Source organism: Diceros bicornis, chromosome 1 (genome assembly GCF_020826845.1).
Source record: "Diceros bicornis minor isolate mBicDic1 chromosome 1, mDicBic1.mat.cur, whole genome shotgun sequence".
NCBI lineage: Eukaryota > Metazoa > Chordata > Mammalia > Perissodactyla > Rhinocerotidae > Diceros > Diceros bicornis.
This window is the reverse complement of record NC_080740.1, coordinates 31,342,966-31,356,672: the sequence shown is the minus strand read 5'-3', so window position 1 is coordinate 31,356,672 and position 13,707 is coordinate 31,342,966. Positions and strand designations below refer to the sequence as shown.

The window sequence follows — 13,707 nt, the reverse complement described above, 5'->3', positions numbered from 1 at the left end:
AATCAAAATAAAAACTAAATAAGGTAGGCCTTGGGAAGGCAAGAACATGGGATCTAGGTAGGTGGAACTAATGAAAGTCTTTCGGGAACCTCCGCCAGGATGGATTGTCTCCAGCTGTTTTTCTTCTTAAGTCATTCCAGGCAGGATTCAAATATCTGTGAGTGAGTACACTTAGTCAGGTTTGGGACACATGTCTCCTTTGCAGACTGGAGAAGGGAGGGAACCTTTGATTTCAGTCCCTAAACTGCACGTACAGAAAGGAAAATTGAGCGTTTGTTACCAGAAAGTGGGAGCAGATGCCAGGCAGGTGAACATTTCCAATGCCCCCTGTCTTTGCCTCACTTTAAACTTGCAGTAAAGTAAGCTTCTGTCCCACTCAGTATGCCCCTCAAGGAATTAGCTGATTTATTTTCTTTATCAGATCTGTTCCTTCATTTCTTTCAAAGTAATTACAGGGTTCTTCTTCCCTGTCTCATGACACTTATTATTAGCTAAAGCTAATTCATCAGCTAGATATAGGTGAAAACACCTTTAGCCATCTTTCAGGAAAAGCTTAGTAAGTTATTTGTCCTTCTCCAACCCAAGAAATGTTCTCCCTGTAAGTAAAAGTTTATTAGATACTGTGAGAGGTCTTTGGGTTCAGCCATTTTCTGTCCCAGCTATAATTAGTAAGCTAGACAAATTATATCAACTGCTAGGGAAAAAATCCACACACATACTCTTTTTAATAAATCCAATTTACTCTATTTGCTTGGTATTAACAACTGTTAATGTTATGTCCAAATTCCCTTCCTTCCTCGTTGAAAAGAACTATATCACTACAGACAGTACATACAAATGGATAGTTAATTACTCGGCACAGAGCGCTATGTGATTCATCACTGCAATGTGGAAGTGAGTGTTGCCAATTGTCAGCTTTTTCCAAACTACATAGTGTTGTATGGTTTATGTCCCAATCAATAGTGGCAAAACTCCAGAAAGAAACACTACCTAGATGTTAGGGACTCATTAAACTGATCAGTCTGTAATCCTTCGTCAGTGATTTCCAAACCTGGCTGTGTATCAAAATCACTTGGTGACATTAAAAAAGAAAAAAGAAAAGATGCAGCCTCCTGGTATCCACCCTCAAAGCCACTGAATCAGAATATTCTGGGTTGGGTCAGGGACAAATTCAAGATTTTTCAGAGCCTGAGATTTATACAATTTGGGGTCTCTCTTTAAGAAAAATAATACAAAAGTATCTTTTACAGATTTTACAAAAATATATTACCGTGTGAATACATTTCTAGGACCCACGCCCTTGTAAAGGTCCATGTAAATGATGGGCCCTGAAGCTTAGCCTTCCTTAGCTTCGAGGTAAATCTATCTGTGGGTTAGGGCCTAGGAATAAATGTGTGTTTGTATGTCTGTATGCACATGTGAGCATGTGCACCTGTGTGCATGGTTCAAGCTCCCATGTGAGAGGATCCAGAACTGGGACTCGCCCTTCTCCCTCAACAAGAAGAAGAATATAGAAAGTTTAGTGTTCTCTACATTTTAATCTAGTTCTCCACTAAACTTTAAAATCTCAAGTTGAAATACTTTGAATTTCATGTTTTTATTTCCTTTGCCCTTCTTATGGCAGAAATGCCCATAAGCAAAAATTATTGCCAGTTTCTAAATTAATCCATGCTTCAAACACCACCTCCTGAGTTACAACTGCTCTGGTTGCAGGTAGGGAGGAATAACTGAGCTCAACTTTCTGTATTTAGTTTTAGTTTGCAAATAGCTTTATGCTTTTTTTTACATGATTTCACATGATTTTAGGTATTGAGTTTTGGCACCAGTTAGGTGTGTTTGTTTGCCTTGAGGAGCGCTGGGTTAGAGAGAAATGACACTGTAGGAAGTGTCAACTTCTTCCCTCTGTTCTGGCAAAAGTAAGTGATCTGTCCAGTAGCACATTTTTAAAAACTGGTTTTTAATCCTTTGTAAAAGTAAAACGTGCCTAGTGTTGAAATTTTTTAAATGCAAAGACATATAAAGAAAAATATATATTACCTATAATCTCCCCAAAGATACCTATAGTCGTCACAGTGATTGACATACTGTAGCTACTTAATAAATATTTTTAGAATAAAATAATGAATATGCACTCTAGAGAATACAAACAAGACCCCTTTCTGAGTTTTTTCCCATAAGTGCTTATAATTGTGATACCTAAGATGCACATATTTAAATGAATATATATTGAATACTAACAAGTAAAGGCCCTATACTAAACAATGATGATATAAAGGTGGTCTTTGCCCCTCTCAGTAAAGTTTCTATCCAGTAGAAAAACCAATATATTCCTACCAATATAAGGACACTTTACACACACAAGGACACAAACAGCAGCTATGTAAAATCCCATGTAGGAAATTTCTTTCAAATCTAAGTGCCAAAAAAAAAAAAAAAAATTCTCCAGTGAATTCTTATTTCGTTTAGAGAGAAAGCCACTGTCATTAAATTGGCCTATAAGATAATTTTGTGTACTCCCTTTTCCATTAACTCCCTGATCTCAATCCACTACTCGTAATCTTGCTCCTTCGCTCATCCTAGAACAAGCCAACATCCCTCCTACCTCATGGCCTTGGCACTAGGTTTTCCCTGCACAGAATCCTTCTCCCTTAGATAGCTGTATGGCTTGCTCCCTTGCCCCTTCAGCTCTTTGTTCAAATGTCACTTTCTCCATGAGGCCTTCCCTGTCCACCCTAATTAAAATTGCAACACTCCCACCCCTGGTCTCTGCTTTATTTTTCTCCAAAGCATTATCACCACCTGAAATATATATTCCAACTATTTATTCATATTCATAATACAAGCTCCTTGAGGGCAGAGATTTGATCTCTTTATCCCCAGCTCCTAAAATATTCCCTGGTGTATAGTAGGTACTCAATTAGTATTTGTTGAGAGAAAGAAAAGAAATGTTCAGTCTGCTGACATCCCCACATGTTCTTCCCTCTTCCTTTGGTTTCCTTGCCTTTGATATCAAGATACTTTTACAATGTTTATTGGGCAGTCTGACAACACGTATCTTGTCACCAACTTTGGTATCTCTTAAGTGGTAGTAGCTGAAATCCTGTCCTTCTCTGCTGCACGCTGGGTCAGATAAATGTTTGTATCTGATGCTTGCTTGAGACTGATGGTCTGGTAGTCTGGAAAATTCAGTTCAGAAAGGTGGCCAAGCATATATATGACAGAGACACTAATGTACTTTTCCATATCCACGAACCAACATATTTAAGCCCAGATTTCACTTCTCATAAAGTGAGGAAATCTAATATAATGTCAGATTTTGAAAAGGATGCATAATTCTTTGATAAGTAATATATGTTTTTATGTAGGCTAGAATAAAAAAGAATCATTGAACCAGGGACTTTAGGTTCTTGGCCAATGTTCAAGTCGTAAGGCTTTTTTTTTTCTTCCTCATCTTGAATTCTAACCTATAATAAGGGGATTGTCAGGGCAACCTAACATTCCACTCAAAAGGTTGGTTACCCCACAACACAGCTCCACTGAAAACCAGAGCAGTAGATCAGATTCCTGTAAAATGAAGGTTAATTCTAAATACTCCCCTTATTCATTACATTTTTGGAAGTCACATATTCAGAAATAGTTTCTACCTACCCAAACAGATTTGTCTTTCTGCTATTAAAATAAAGATAATTAGGAAGGGAGAGAGGGGGAAAAATACTAATACTTGCTCCTGATGCATTAAAAGAACTTTTCTTAAAAAAAAAAAAAAAAAAAATCCTTTACTTGAACTCTTGCTATTCCACCAACTTGTTTATCTCATAGGAAGGAAAGCAGATGCAGCCTATAAATAATGCTTGCATTTCTGTGCAGGATGGATAGGGCAAGAGAGCCTCTTCCCCAAAAGGTCAAGGGCCACAGCCAGCTTGCTCCCTTTGTGAGTCAGACGATACTTGTGTGTTGCTATTCTGAACTCAGTAAGCAGAGTTGTGTAAAATGAGTGCCCTTATGCGCAGCATCTTGACAATTCCAGCACAATTGAAAGTTTTTGCTCTAATGTTATCTGCCAGTGTTGGACAATCTTTGTATTATATTTATTTTTCACTTGATTTTCAGAGATCGAGTTCCTAAATAAAGCATACTCCACAGTCTTTGAAATTTCCACAAATAAATGAGCATTTGGAAAGTTTTCTATAACCTTATTTTTTTCCTGAATTTACTTTCTTGTTTCAAGAAACTTGAAGACTTTTCATGTCTCCAGAGGATAGACTAAGTTTATTTTACTGGTACTTTCTTCAAATTACATGCAAAATTATCTGTTATCTAGAAAGCTATTGTTTGCTATAGTTTAATAATACAAAAATGATCTGTGTGCCTTTCTTTCCTCATCAGTTTAATTTAATAGACATCTATTGAGTACTTGCAGGTATAGAGACACTGAGCTAGGATTTAAAAATAATGTATGACACCATGAAAAGATGCACAACATCATTAGTCCTTAGGGAAATGAAAATTAAAACCCACAATGAAGTACCACTTCACCCCCGCTAGAATGGCTGTCATCAAAGAGAAAGACATTACCAAGTCTATGGAGACACTAGAAGCTTCATCCATCACTGGTGGGACTGTAAAATGGTGCAGCTACTTTGGAAAACATTTTGGCAGTTTCTTATGAAGTTAAACGTACATTTACCATATGACTGAGAAATCCCACTCCTAGGTATTTACCTAAGTGAAATGAGAACATATATCCATACAAAGGCATGTATGCTAATGTTCACAGCAGCTTTATACATAATAGCCAAAAACTGGAGACAGCCTAAATGTCCGTCTACAGTAGAATGGAATACTATACAGCGTTGAGAATGAACGAACTACGAGGACACATAACAATGTAGACCAATCTCATGAACATAATAGACAGCTAAAAAATCAGAAACAAGAGTGTTGGATGTTGACTCCATTATACTAATCTGTGTAATTGGAAGTCAAGATAGCGGTTATCCTTTTGGGGGAATAGTAACGGTTGGAGTGGAGGATGAGGGGGCTTTACAGGTGCTCGTCATGCTCTGTTCTCAATCTGGATACTGTTACACAGCTTTGTTAACTTTGTCAAAATTCATCAAGTTGTACCCTTAGGATTTGTGCAATTTTCTGCATGTATGTTATACTTCCAAAAAATTCATTAAAACTATAAAAAATGAGTGACACTTGATTATCAGAGGTTCAGAGGTCCTGGAAAAGCATTCTCCACATTTGCTGCTTCAAAGACTTTACAATCTATTGGGAAGACAGGCACGCTGATAAATAATTCCAATATGAAACGAATTCTGATAAGTGCCTTATTAGAAATATAAATAAGTGCAATGAAGTAAAGAAAAATATTTACAAAAAAGGATAACCTGGAAAAATATTACAGAGTATATAGTCACTGTTGGTTTTACTACGTAATATTAGAAGGAATATAATAATGTATAAAAATAGAAGAATATAAATTAGAAATAAAGGGATTAAAAAGTATTGAATTATGTAGAAGTCACTACTGTTTGAGAGGCAAAGTTGTTTTAAAATAGCAGAACACATAAGCTATTTATATCCTTAAAAATGAGTTCTTTTGTTTTTAGTTGACTGACTTTGCCCTGGTTTTAGGTTGTTCTGTTCCAGTGTTTCTCAGCCCTGGCTGCACATCAGGATCACATGAGCTTTTATAGCTTCCCCTGAGTCAGAATCTCCAGAGATGGGACTCGGGCATCTGTATTTTTTTCTAGGCACCTGTGATTCTCCTTAACTGCCAGGGCAGGAACCACTGCTATAGTCCCTGCGGGGTGGAGGGAGCCTTGGCAGGGACTGTCACACAACAACAAATGTCTCTGAAAGTATCATTGCTTTGTTTTTGGAGCTTCTGTAGCTTCCACAAAGAAAAGCACTTTTCATATTTATCTCTTTGTTTCTGCACCAAGAAATTTCTTTGCAAATGGATTTTATCCAAGTATTACATGAAAGATGTTAATCCTACTGTTAAATTTTAACCCTATTCTTTCAAGCACTAGGGCATTTCTTCTGATATTATTACAGGTACATAGATCCATAGCAGAAGATAGAACTCGAAAGGACAAAATGGCACATGCAGGTCACTTGTTAATGCGCTCATATGACTAATCTTCCTCCTATGAGGAAAAAACGTATTTTTAGTCCTAACATTTATATATCAGATATTTCAATGTGAAAATAATACCTGCTTTCACTTAGAAAATTTTAGTCCTCTACTTAGTTCATTCACTTGTTATGTATTTTTAGCTTATCTGTTTTGTTCTGTTTTGAAATAATTTTAGAATTACAGAAAAGTTGCAGAGATAGTAGAGTTCACACAAACTCTTCTACCAGCTACCTCTGTTAACAACTTATATAACCATAGTACAATTATTAAACTAGGAAATTAATATTGAAACAGTAAGATTAACTAAACTACAAGTCTTATTTGAATTTCACCAGTTTTTTCCCCTAATTTCCTTGTCTGTTCCAGGATCTAGCCCAGAATCCCACGTCAGATTTAGTTGTCATGTCTCCTTAGACTCCTCCAATCTGTGACACTTCCTCATTCTTTTCTTATATTCCATTACATTGACCCTTTTGATGAGTCCTGCTGAGTTCTTTTGTAGAATGTTTCTCAATTTGGGTTTGTGTGATGTTTTCTTATGAGTAGATTGAGATGATTCATTTTGGCAAGAATACTGCAGAAGTGATCAGGTGGTACATGATGTCCGTATGTGTTGTTACTGGTGATGTTATCTTTGACCTTTGGGTGAGGTGGTGTCTGCTGGGACTCTCCACTGTAAAGCTACAATTTTTGATAATTGATAAATATCTCTGGCACTTATGCCAATATTCTCTTTCTCCTCAAACTTTCACCCACTGATTTTAGCATCTGCTGGTAGATCTTGCCTGCAACAGTTATTACTGTGGTCTTTGCCTGATGATGTTCTTGTGTTTCCCTCATTCCTTATACATTTATTAATTGGAATTCTTCTGTAAGGAAGAGCTACCCTTCCTGGATATTTATTTATTTGATTATTTGTGTATACCAGTATGGACTTGTGGATGCTTCTTCAATTTTCTGAATTATAATCCAGTGCTATCATTATTTGTTTTCATGCTCAAGTTGTTCCAGCTGTGGCCATTGGCAGCTCCTCTCATTATACCATGTCCTTTTGACATGCCCTCATTCTTTTTTAAGCACTTCTGTTTTCTGAGATCACAAGATGTTCCAGACTCGTCTTATATTTTCCCTGCCCTAGTCCTGGAATCAACCATTTCTCTAAGAAGCCCTGATTCCTTTTATTGGAGAATGATATTTAGAAACTAAGATCTGGGTGCTAGTAAATCATTGTTGCTGGGGTATCATTGCTCCTGGTCTTTCAGCGGGAAACGCTAGGAAATGTATGTATACTAAATCATACATGGACATACATCATATTTATTACTTATTTCTATATCTATTTATCTATCTCTGTGTGTGTGTGTATATATATATAAAACCAGGAGTTCATTCTAATACCTCTGATTCCAATTCAATACCATAGGTATATATATATATATATATATATACTGGCTCTTATTATTTATAATCCTAGATTACACATAAAGTACTTACTGAATTGCTAACTCATACCCCTGTGAGAAATAGATTTACTAACTAGAGGACATTATTTGCTGACAGCTCTTTTTGGTTTTCACCTTACAATATCCAGTCAAGATAATGTTTTCAAAGTGACTTACTTAATTCCCATCCCCTTCAGTGTGGTTGTTATTTGTCTGGGTCATGCTGCTCATTTGTAATACAATTAGGTTCATTTGTTACTGTTTGTATTCCACTTCAGGTTCTCCCACAGCCTGGTTGGTTTTTTTATTTTGGGAGGTATGTAAAGTATTACTATGTTCAGAGAGTCAAAGCTACATCCGAAGAGATGTTCCAAGAAGTGTCAGTCCTTCCTCACACCCCCACCCCTACATTCCATGCCCTCTTCTTTCCTTCTTTCCTCTTCTTTCCACCAACTGCCTATAGTTAAAACAGTCTCTGTAGTTTCTGGTTTATCTTTCTCGTATTCTTTTTTCACAAATGAGCAGATTTTTTTTTTTTTATTGTATTCCCTTTTATAAGAGCATACCATATAAACTCTTTTACACTTTGCTTTTTTTCACTGAATGGTTTGGAAATTCCTGGTGATCTTCTCCCATTCACTTTTTTACAACTGCATAGTATTCAATTGTGAGGGTGTAGCATAGTTTATTTAACCACTCTCCTATGTGCAGACATTTAGGCTATTTCCATTATTTTGCAATTACAATCACTGCTCCAATGAATAAACTTATATATATGAATTTTGTATAATTAGAAGTATATTTTCAGGATAGATTCCTAGAAGTGGAATTTCATAGTCAAAATTAAATACATATGTGCTCGTGGCTTTTTAGTCACTCTGTATGCCCATAGAAATGCCTTTTAGTGGGTTAATGTATACCCTTGATCACCATGTAAGTTACTGAATTACAGCTTTTAATTTGTGTAACATTTTAAAATTTAACTTTCTTTATTAGTTGCACTTAGCACATAAAAAAAGGATATTAAAATTGCATTAGGATTAGGAATTAGTCTTGCATAATTTATCCCTTTCAAGGCTCAATAAATACCATTGTAATATGTCAACAGCCCCTAATGAAGGTAGTAATCATACATTATATTTACAGCCCTATCATCCCAGGTGCAGTCTACAAGTTCATGATCACTGATGGAGAGTAGGCATTCAGGAACTCTAGCAGTGACATAATGACTAGGTACTTATATAATGCTCTCATTTGCCCAGAACTTTTTATTTTTCAAAACTCTTTCAAGTCATTTCATTTTATATCAACTGCACCACTGTTGAACGGTTTGGGGAAATAGCAAATAAATCATGGCATTTATGTTGTGCCAAGTCTCTTACATGTATTATCTCATTTGAACCTCAAACCAACCCTGTGAAGCGGACAAGACACACAGTCAACATCCCCATTGTCCAAGCGAGGAAGCTGAGACTAAGAAAAGTTAAATGTCATCCTGAGGTCAGATATCTACTGAGTAGTGAGACTGGAAATGAGTTTGAGACTATACCACACTACAGGTTTCACAGCTAGCTCATGAAAAACAATGACAGAATATCCAAAGGTAGGATATAGTCACAGAAAGGTAAATTACTCAGTATATATTTTGGAATTTAAAGATTCTATTGGACCCCTGTTGTATAGTCACAGTGTAAATAATTGGCTACCTATAAACTGTAGTGTTTAAATCCTGAATGATGATAAAGGGAAATACATTCTGAACATATGCAGGCTCCTCTACATCCTGGGTACTGCTCCTGTGATAGGATGAACACTGGCTCTGGAGCAAACAAACTATCTCAGTTTGCACCCTGGTTCTGCCCCTTATTAGGGATGGGGCTTTGGGGAGCCCTTTAACCTCAGTTTTCTTACCTTTAAAATAGGTATTGCTTTTGCAGGGCTATTGGAGGGATTAAAAGTAACTTCATTAGAAAGACTCTCCCTGGTGCCCCCCATCTAAATGTTATTCTCACAGGGACCATCCATTTCCTTCAGAGCACTTGTTACAATTTAGAATTATATATTCTTTTGTGTTTGTTTTATATCTGTCTCTCCTACTAGAATATAAGCTTCATGACATCAAGGACTCTGCTTATTTTTGCTACTTTTTGTATCTTATGCCTACCCCAGTGCTACTAATCAATGAATAAATATTTCTGGAATGAATCTTGCCACTTCGTTGTGCTTGCTTTTATTTCAGCCACACAGAATGACCTGCAGCTCCCCTGTCCTTTCACATCTCTCTACCTTACACTTGCTAGTTCCTTAGCCTGACATACTTGCCCTCACTCCTTTGTTTTTCTGGAGAATCTTTCCTCATCCCTCAAGACCTAGCTCAGCTCTTCTGTGAGGGCTCTCATGAAATCTCTCCTCCTCTGAAGAGTGAGGGGCTCCCATGCCCCCTTGGCATGCCTCTATAATGGACCTAACCACATTGTAGTCATTGGTGTGTTTAATATTTTTAAGAACTGATCCTGTTCCAGGCACATGCTAGATGCTGGGCATACAGCAGTGAATAGCAGTTGTCATTCTAATGGGGGAGGTGGGCCATAAAAAAGTAAATAAATGAACATTAAATAATAACATTTCCAGTAGCAGTAAATGATAGGGCAATTGGTTCTGAGAAGCTGACCTTCAATTTGAGATCTGCAAAGTGAGGAGTTATGAATGGGAAGAGATGGAGGATGAGCATTATATTGTGACTGTTTAGTTGGCTGTTCCTCATTTCCACCCAACTCTCCCACCTCCGACCCCCACTCAACTGGCCTCTGAGCTCTGTGAATCTTTCTATCCCCAGTACCCAGCACAGGCCTGGCATGTCACACCACAGTTCCACACGCTGGTAGTGCAGCATATTAGAATTACCAGGTGACTGGCTCCATAATTTCAATTTAGAAGATCTGATGTACACCCAGGGCTTACTATCATTTCCTATCAGCTTGCTATCCACTCCCTCACTTACTATCTTGTGATACTGGGAAAGTTATTCAGTCTTTCTATGACTCAGTTTCTTGATCTTTAAAATGGAAATAACAATAAGACTTCATAAGGTTACCATGAGGGTTAAATGAGATAATGCACCTAAAATTCTTAGCCCAGTGCCTAGCACATGGATAGTCAGTAAATATTGGAGAAAATGCTCTGGAGTGAGTACTCATGAGGTGTTTGTTGAATAAATGAATGAGTTAAGGAATAATAAAGTTTAATCTTACTTCAATAAATAGAACTATGTCAAAACAAAAACTGAATACCCTAATTTATCATCACTTATCTTATTTGGACAAGTGTAATTTGGACAAGAAAGAAAAAAAGGAAAATCCCAAACATCTAGGTGTTTTTAGCACCTAGAATCAATAGCTATTGACTCTTCATTTGCTTATAAAGCAGCCTCTGAAAACTCCTCAGATCATTTGGTTTACCTTTTTCTGGTTAGTGCAGAGTCTTCATGTTCTAGCCTCAAACCTCAATAAAAGTACACAATATATCGACCTGGGCCATCCTGCAATTTGTGCTTTGCCATCTTTTGAAATCATAGTTTGAGCACTTTATATATTTCTTTTATGTATCTTCTTCATTTATAATAGGAAATCCTCAGGATATCATAACCAATGAAAGTTATGACAGTACCAGAGATGACAATTTTCTTAGGTCAGGGACACCAGTGGGATTAAGCTGGGATATTGCTTCTACGACACAACAGTATCGCTCAACCATTCAGCAAACCTTTGGCAGATACCCCCTGCCCTGCCCTACCTCCTTGGAAAACTAAACGCCAGAATAGCATGTGCAAAGATGAACGCATCAACAAATTGGTGGCATGAGGAACTTCCAGGAAAAAAATTTTTTTTTCTTTATTTTCACTGGAAAATGTTGGGATCATGATTATTGTTTTCATAAACTTTAAATATCTGGCTACTTAGGAGTGCTTTGATACTTAAATGAATGGGCATGAGTTTTCTAATAAAAAATATATTACTGAGGTAATTAGCAAAGAGATTTTGCCAAGCGTTCTTTTCTGTAAGCTGTAAGAGTTAACATTTATTTACATGAGTAATTCACTCTGCTCTTGTCAATCTAGTGAATTGGAAAATATCATCCACCTTTAATGTCACAGAAATCATCTTATCCTCTCTTAGAATGAGGAAATAATTAGCAAACAGTTTCTCTTTCCTTTTTAATATTTGTGGCATTGTTTTCAGGGTTTTCATTTACAAACCAATGCACCATAAACTTATTCTGGCTGGAGGTGTTGAAATCTGTTTTTCTGCTCCACAAACGTAGAGGTGTGCACGTCTGCCAAATCAGAAGTCCATAGCAAAGAGCCACATTCACTGACTGGTTGCTGTGACAGGGTGATGGGTTATGGAGCAGAGATAAGTAGTGCACATCAAAGATTATAAGCATCTGCACTTTAGTAGTGGTATAATGCCAAACAGTCAAGAACACTAGAGATACAGTCATAGTTTTCAGATGACAGGCTTCATTTTGTATGTTAATAGAAGGAAGACTTCTGATCTGGTGAGGAAATTCACCATAACAAATGCATTCCTTTTACTGCACTCCAGTATGGCACCAATTAAATTCAACTGTATGTATAATGTACTCCTAATTCCTAACAGTCCCAGGAAGGACTAATGTGAAAAATATTATAGACTCTTACATTTGACAGATCATGAACAGATGGAAAAAATTATGCCAATCGGTAAAGAAATTCATAAGGAATATAACACACCTAAAAATGGTATTTACATGGGTTTTCCTTTAAAAAAATTATTAAAGTCATCTTGGGTAAAGTTTAGTAACTACTTGGGGTTTTCTGTAATGTAATACATGTAATTCATTTTAATTTACTCCTTTAGCAGATATGAACATTTGAAAGTACAGGTAAGCTTGTAATGAATAAAAGTGATAAAAGATTGTGTTCCAATGAAAGGGAAATTATGGAACGATTATTCACTTTGTGAAAACGTTTGTCATAGAGCAAGCTTTCCTAAAGCATTTCAAATTTAATTTAGTTTACTAAATATTCATTTACACACAACATTTCAGGAACAAATTTAGTGAGGAAATGAGAAATAGTCATAATAAGATAGAGATCCCTTATACTGCTAACATTTATGCTTGCTTTCTTTCTTTCTGTCCCTCCTCGCAGCACTGATAGCCATTGGGCGATACAGCGTGACAATAGAGACTGTGGATGTTGGATGGTGTAAAGAAATCACAGATCAAGGAGCCACGGTGATTGCGCAAAGCAGCAAGTCTCTGAGATATTTGGGGCTGATGAGATGCGATAAAGTAAGAGTTCCCTATCAAATTGTTTTCTACATATCAGTGTAGGTAATAGCTTGATATCATAATCTCTTTCTCTCCCTATATGTATGTATGTATACACGCACATACACATACTATTACAGCTATGTGCTGTAAGATCCCTGGTTTTCTAAAATGAATTTTGTGCTTTTCTTTTTGAGGAAGATTGGCGCTTGAACTAACATCTGTTGCCAATCTTCCTCTTTTTCTTTTTCCTCCCCAAAGCCCCAGTACATAGTTGTATATCCTAGTTGTAGGTCCTGCTAGCTCCTTTATGTGGGACGCCGCCTCAGCATGGCTTGATGAGTGGTGAGTAGGTCCGTGCCCAGGATCCAAACCGGAGAACCCTGGGCTGCCGAAGCAGAATGTGCAAACTTAGCTGCTACGCCACTGGGCCAGCCCCATGAATTTTGTGCTTTTGCAGGAAGAAAAAGCAGTCATATACACAGTCAACTTAGATTTTGCCCTCCTATGCATAAATCCATGGATCAAAATTTAAAATTTTTGCATGGCATACTGCAATGTGCAGGGTCTAACAGTATAATTTTGTTCTGGGTTGCAAGTTTCTTACAACACTAAGGTGGGAAGAACAGTGTCAAATTGTTTTTTCACAATTTGGAGTGTGCAATTTCAGTGCTCAACATCTGTGTATTCTGGTCATTTGGGGGCAAGAAAGGGCCAGTGAAGGGATATTATGTGGGAATTTGCCTCTTTCCACACTTAAGATGCCACTTTTAGCACATGGTGAGAAACAGTCCCAGAGGT

General features: G+C 37.0%; 1 protein-coding gene across 3 annotated transcripts in view; it reads left to right on the top strand.

Annotated features, from left to right (window-relative positions):
* Window positions 1–13,707, top strand: part of FBXL17 (F-box and leucine rich repeat protein 17) — a 478,445-nt gene that overhangs the window by 442,907 nt on the left and 21,831 nt on the right. For all 3 annotated transcript variants that reach the window (XM_058538120.1, XM_058538073.1, XM_058538096.1), the window contains one exon: window positions 12,785–12,927. In XM_058538120.1, coding sequence (XP_058394103.1) covers window positions 12,785–12,927 — 143 coding nt within the window. The remainder of the gene's footprint in view (window positions 1–12,784; window positions 12,928–13,707) is intronic.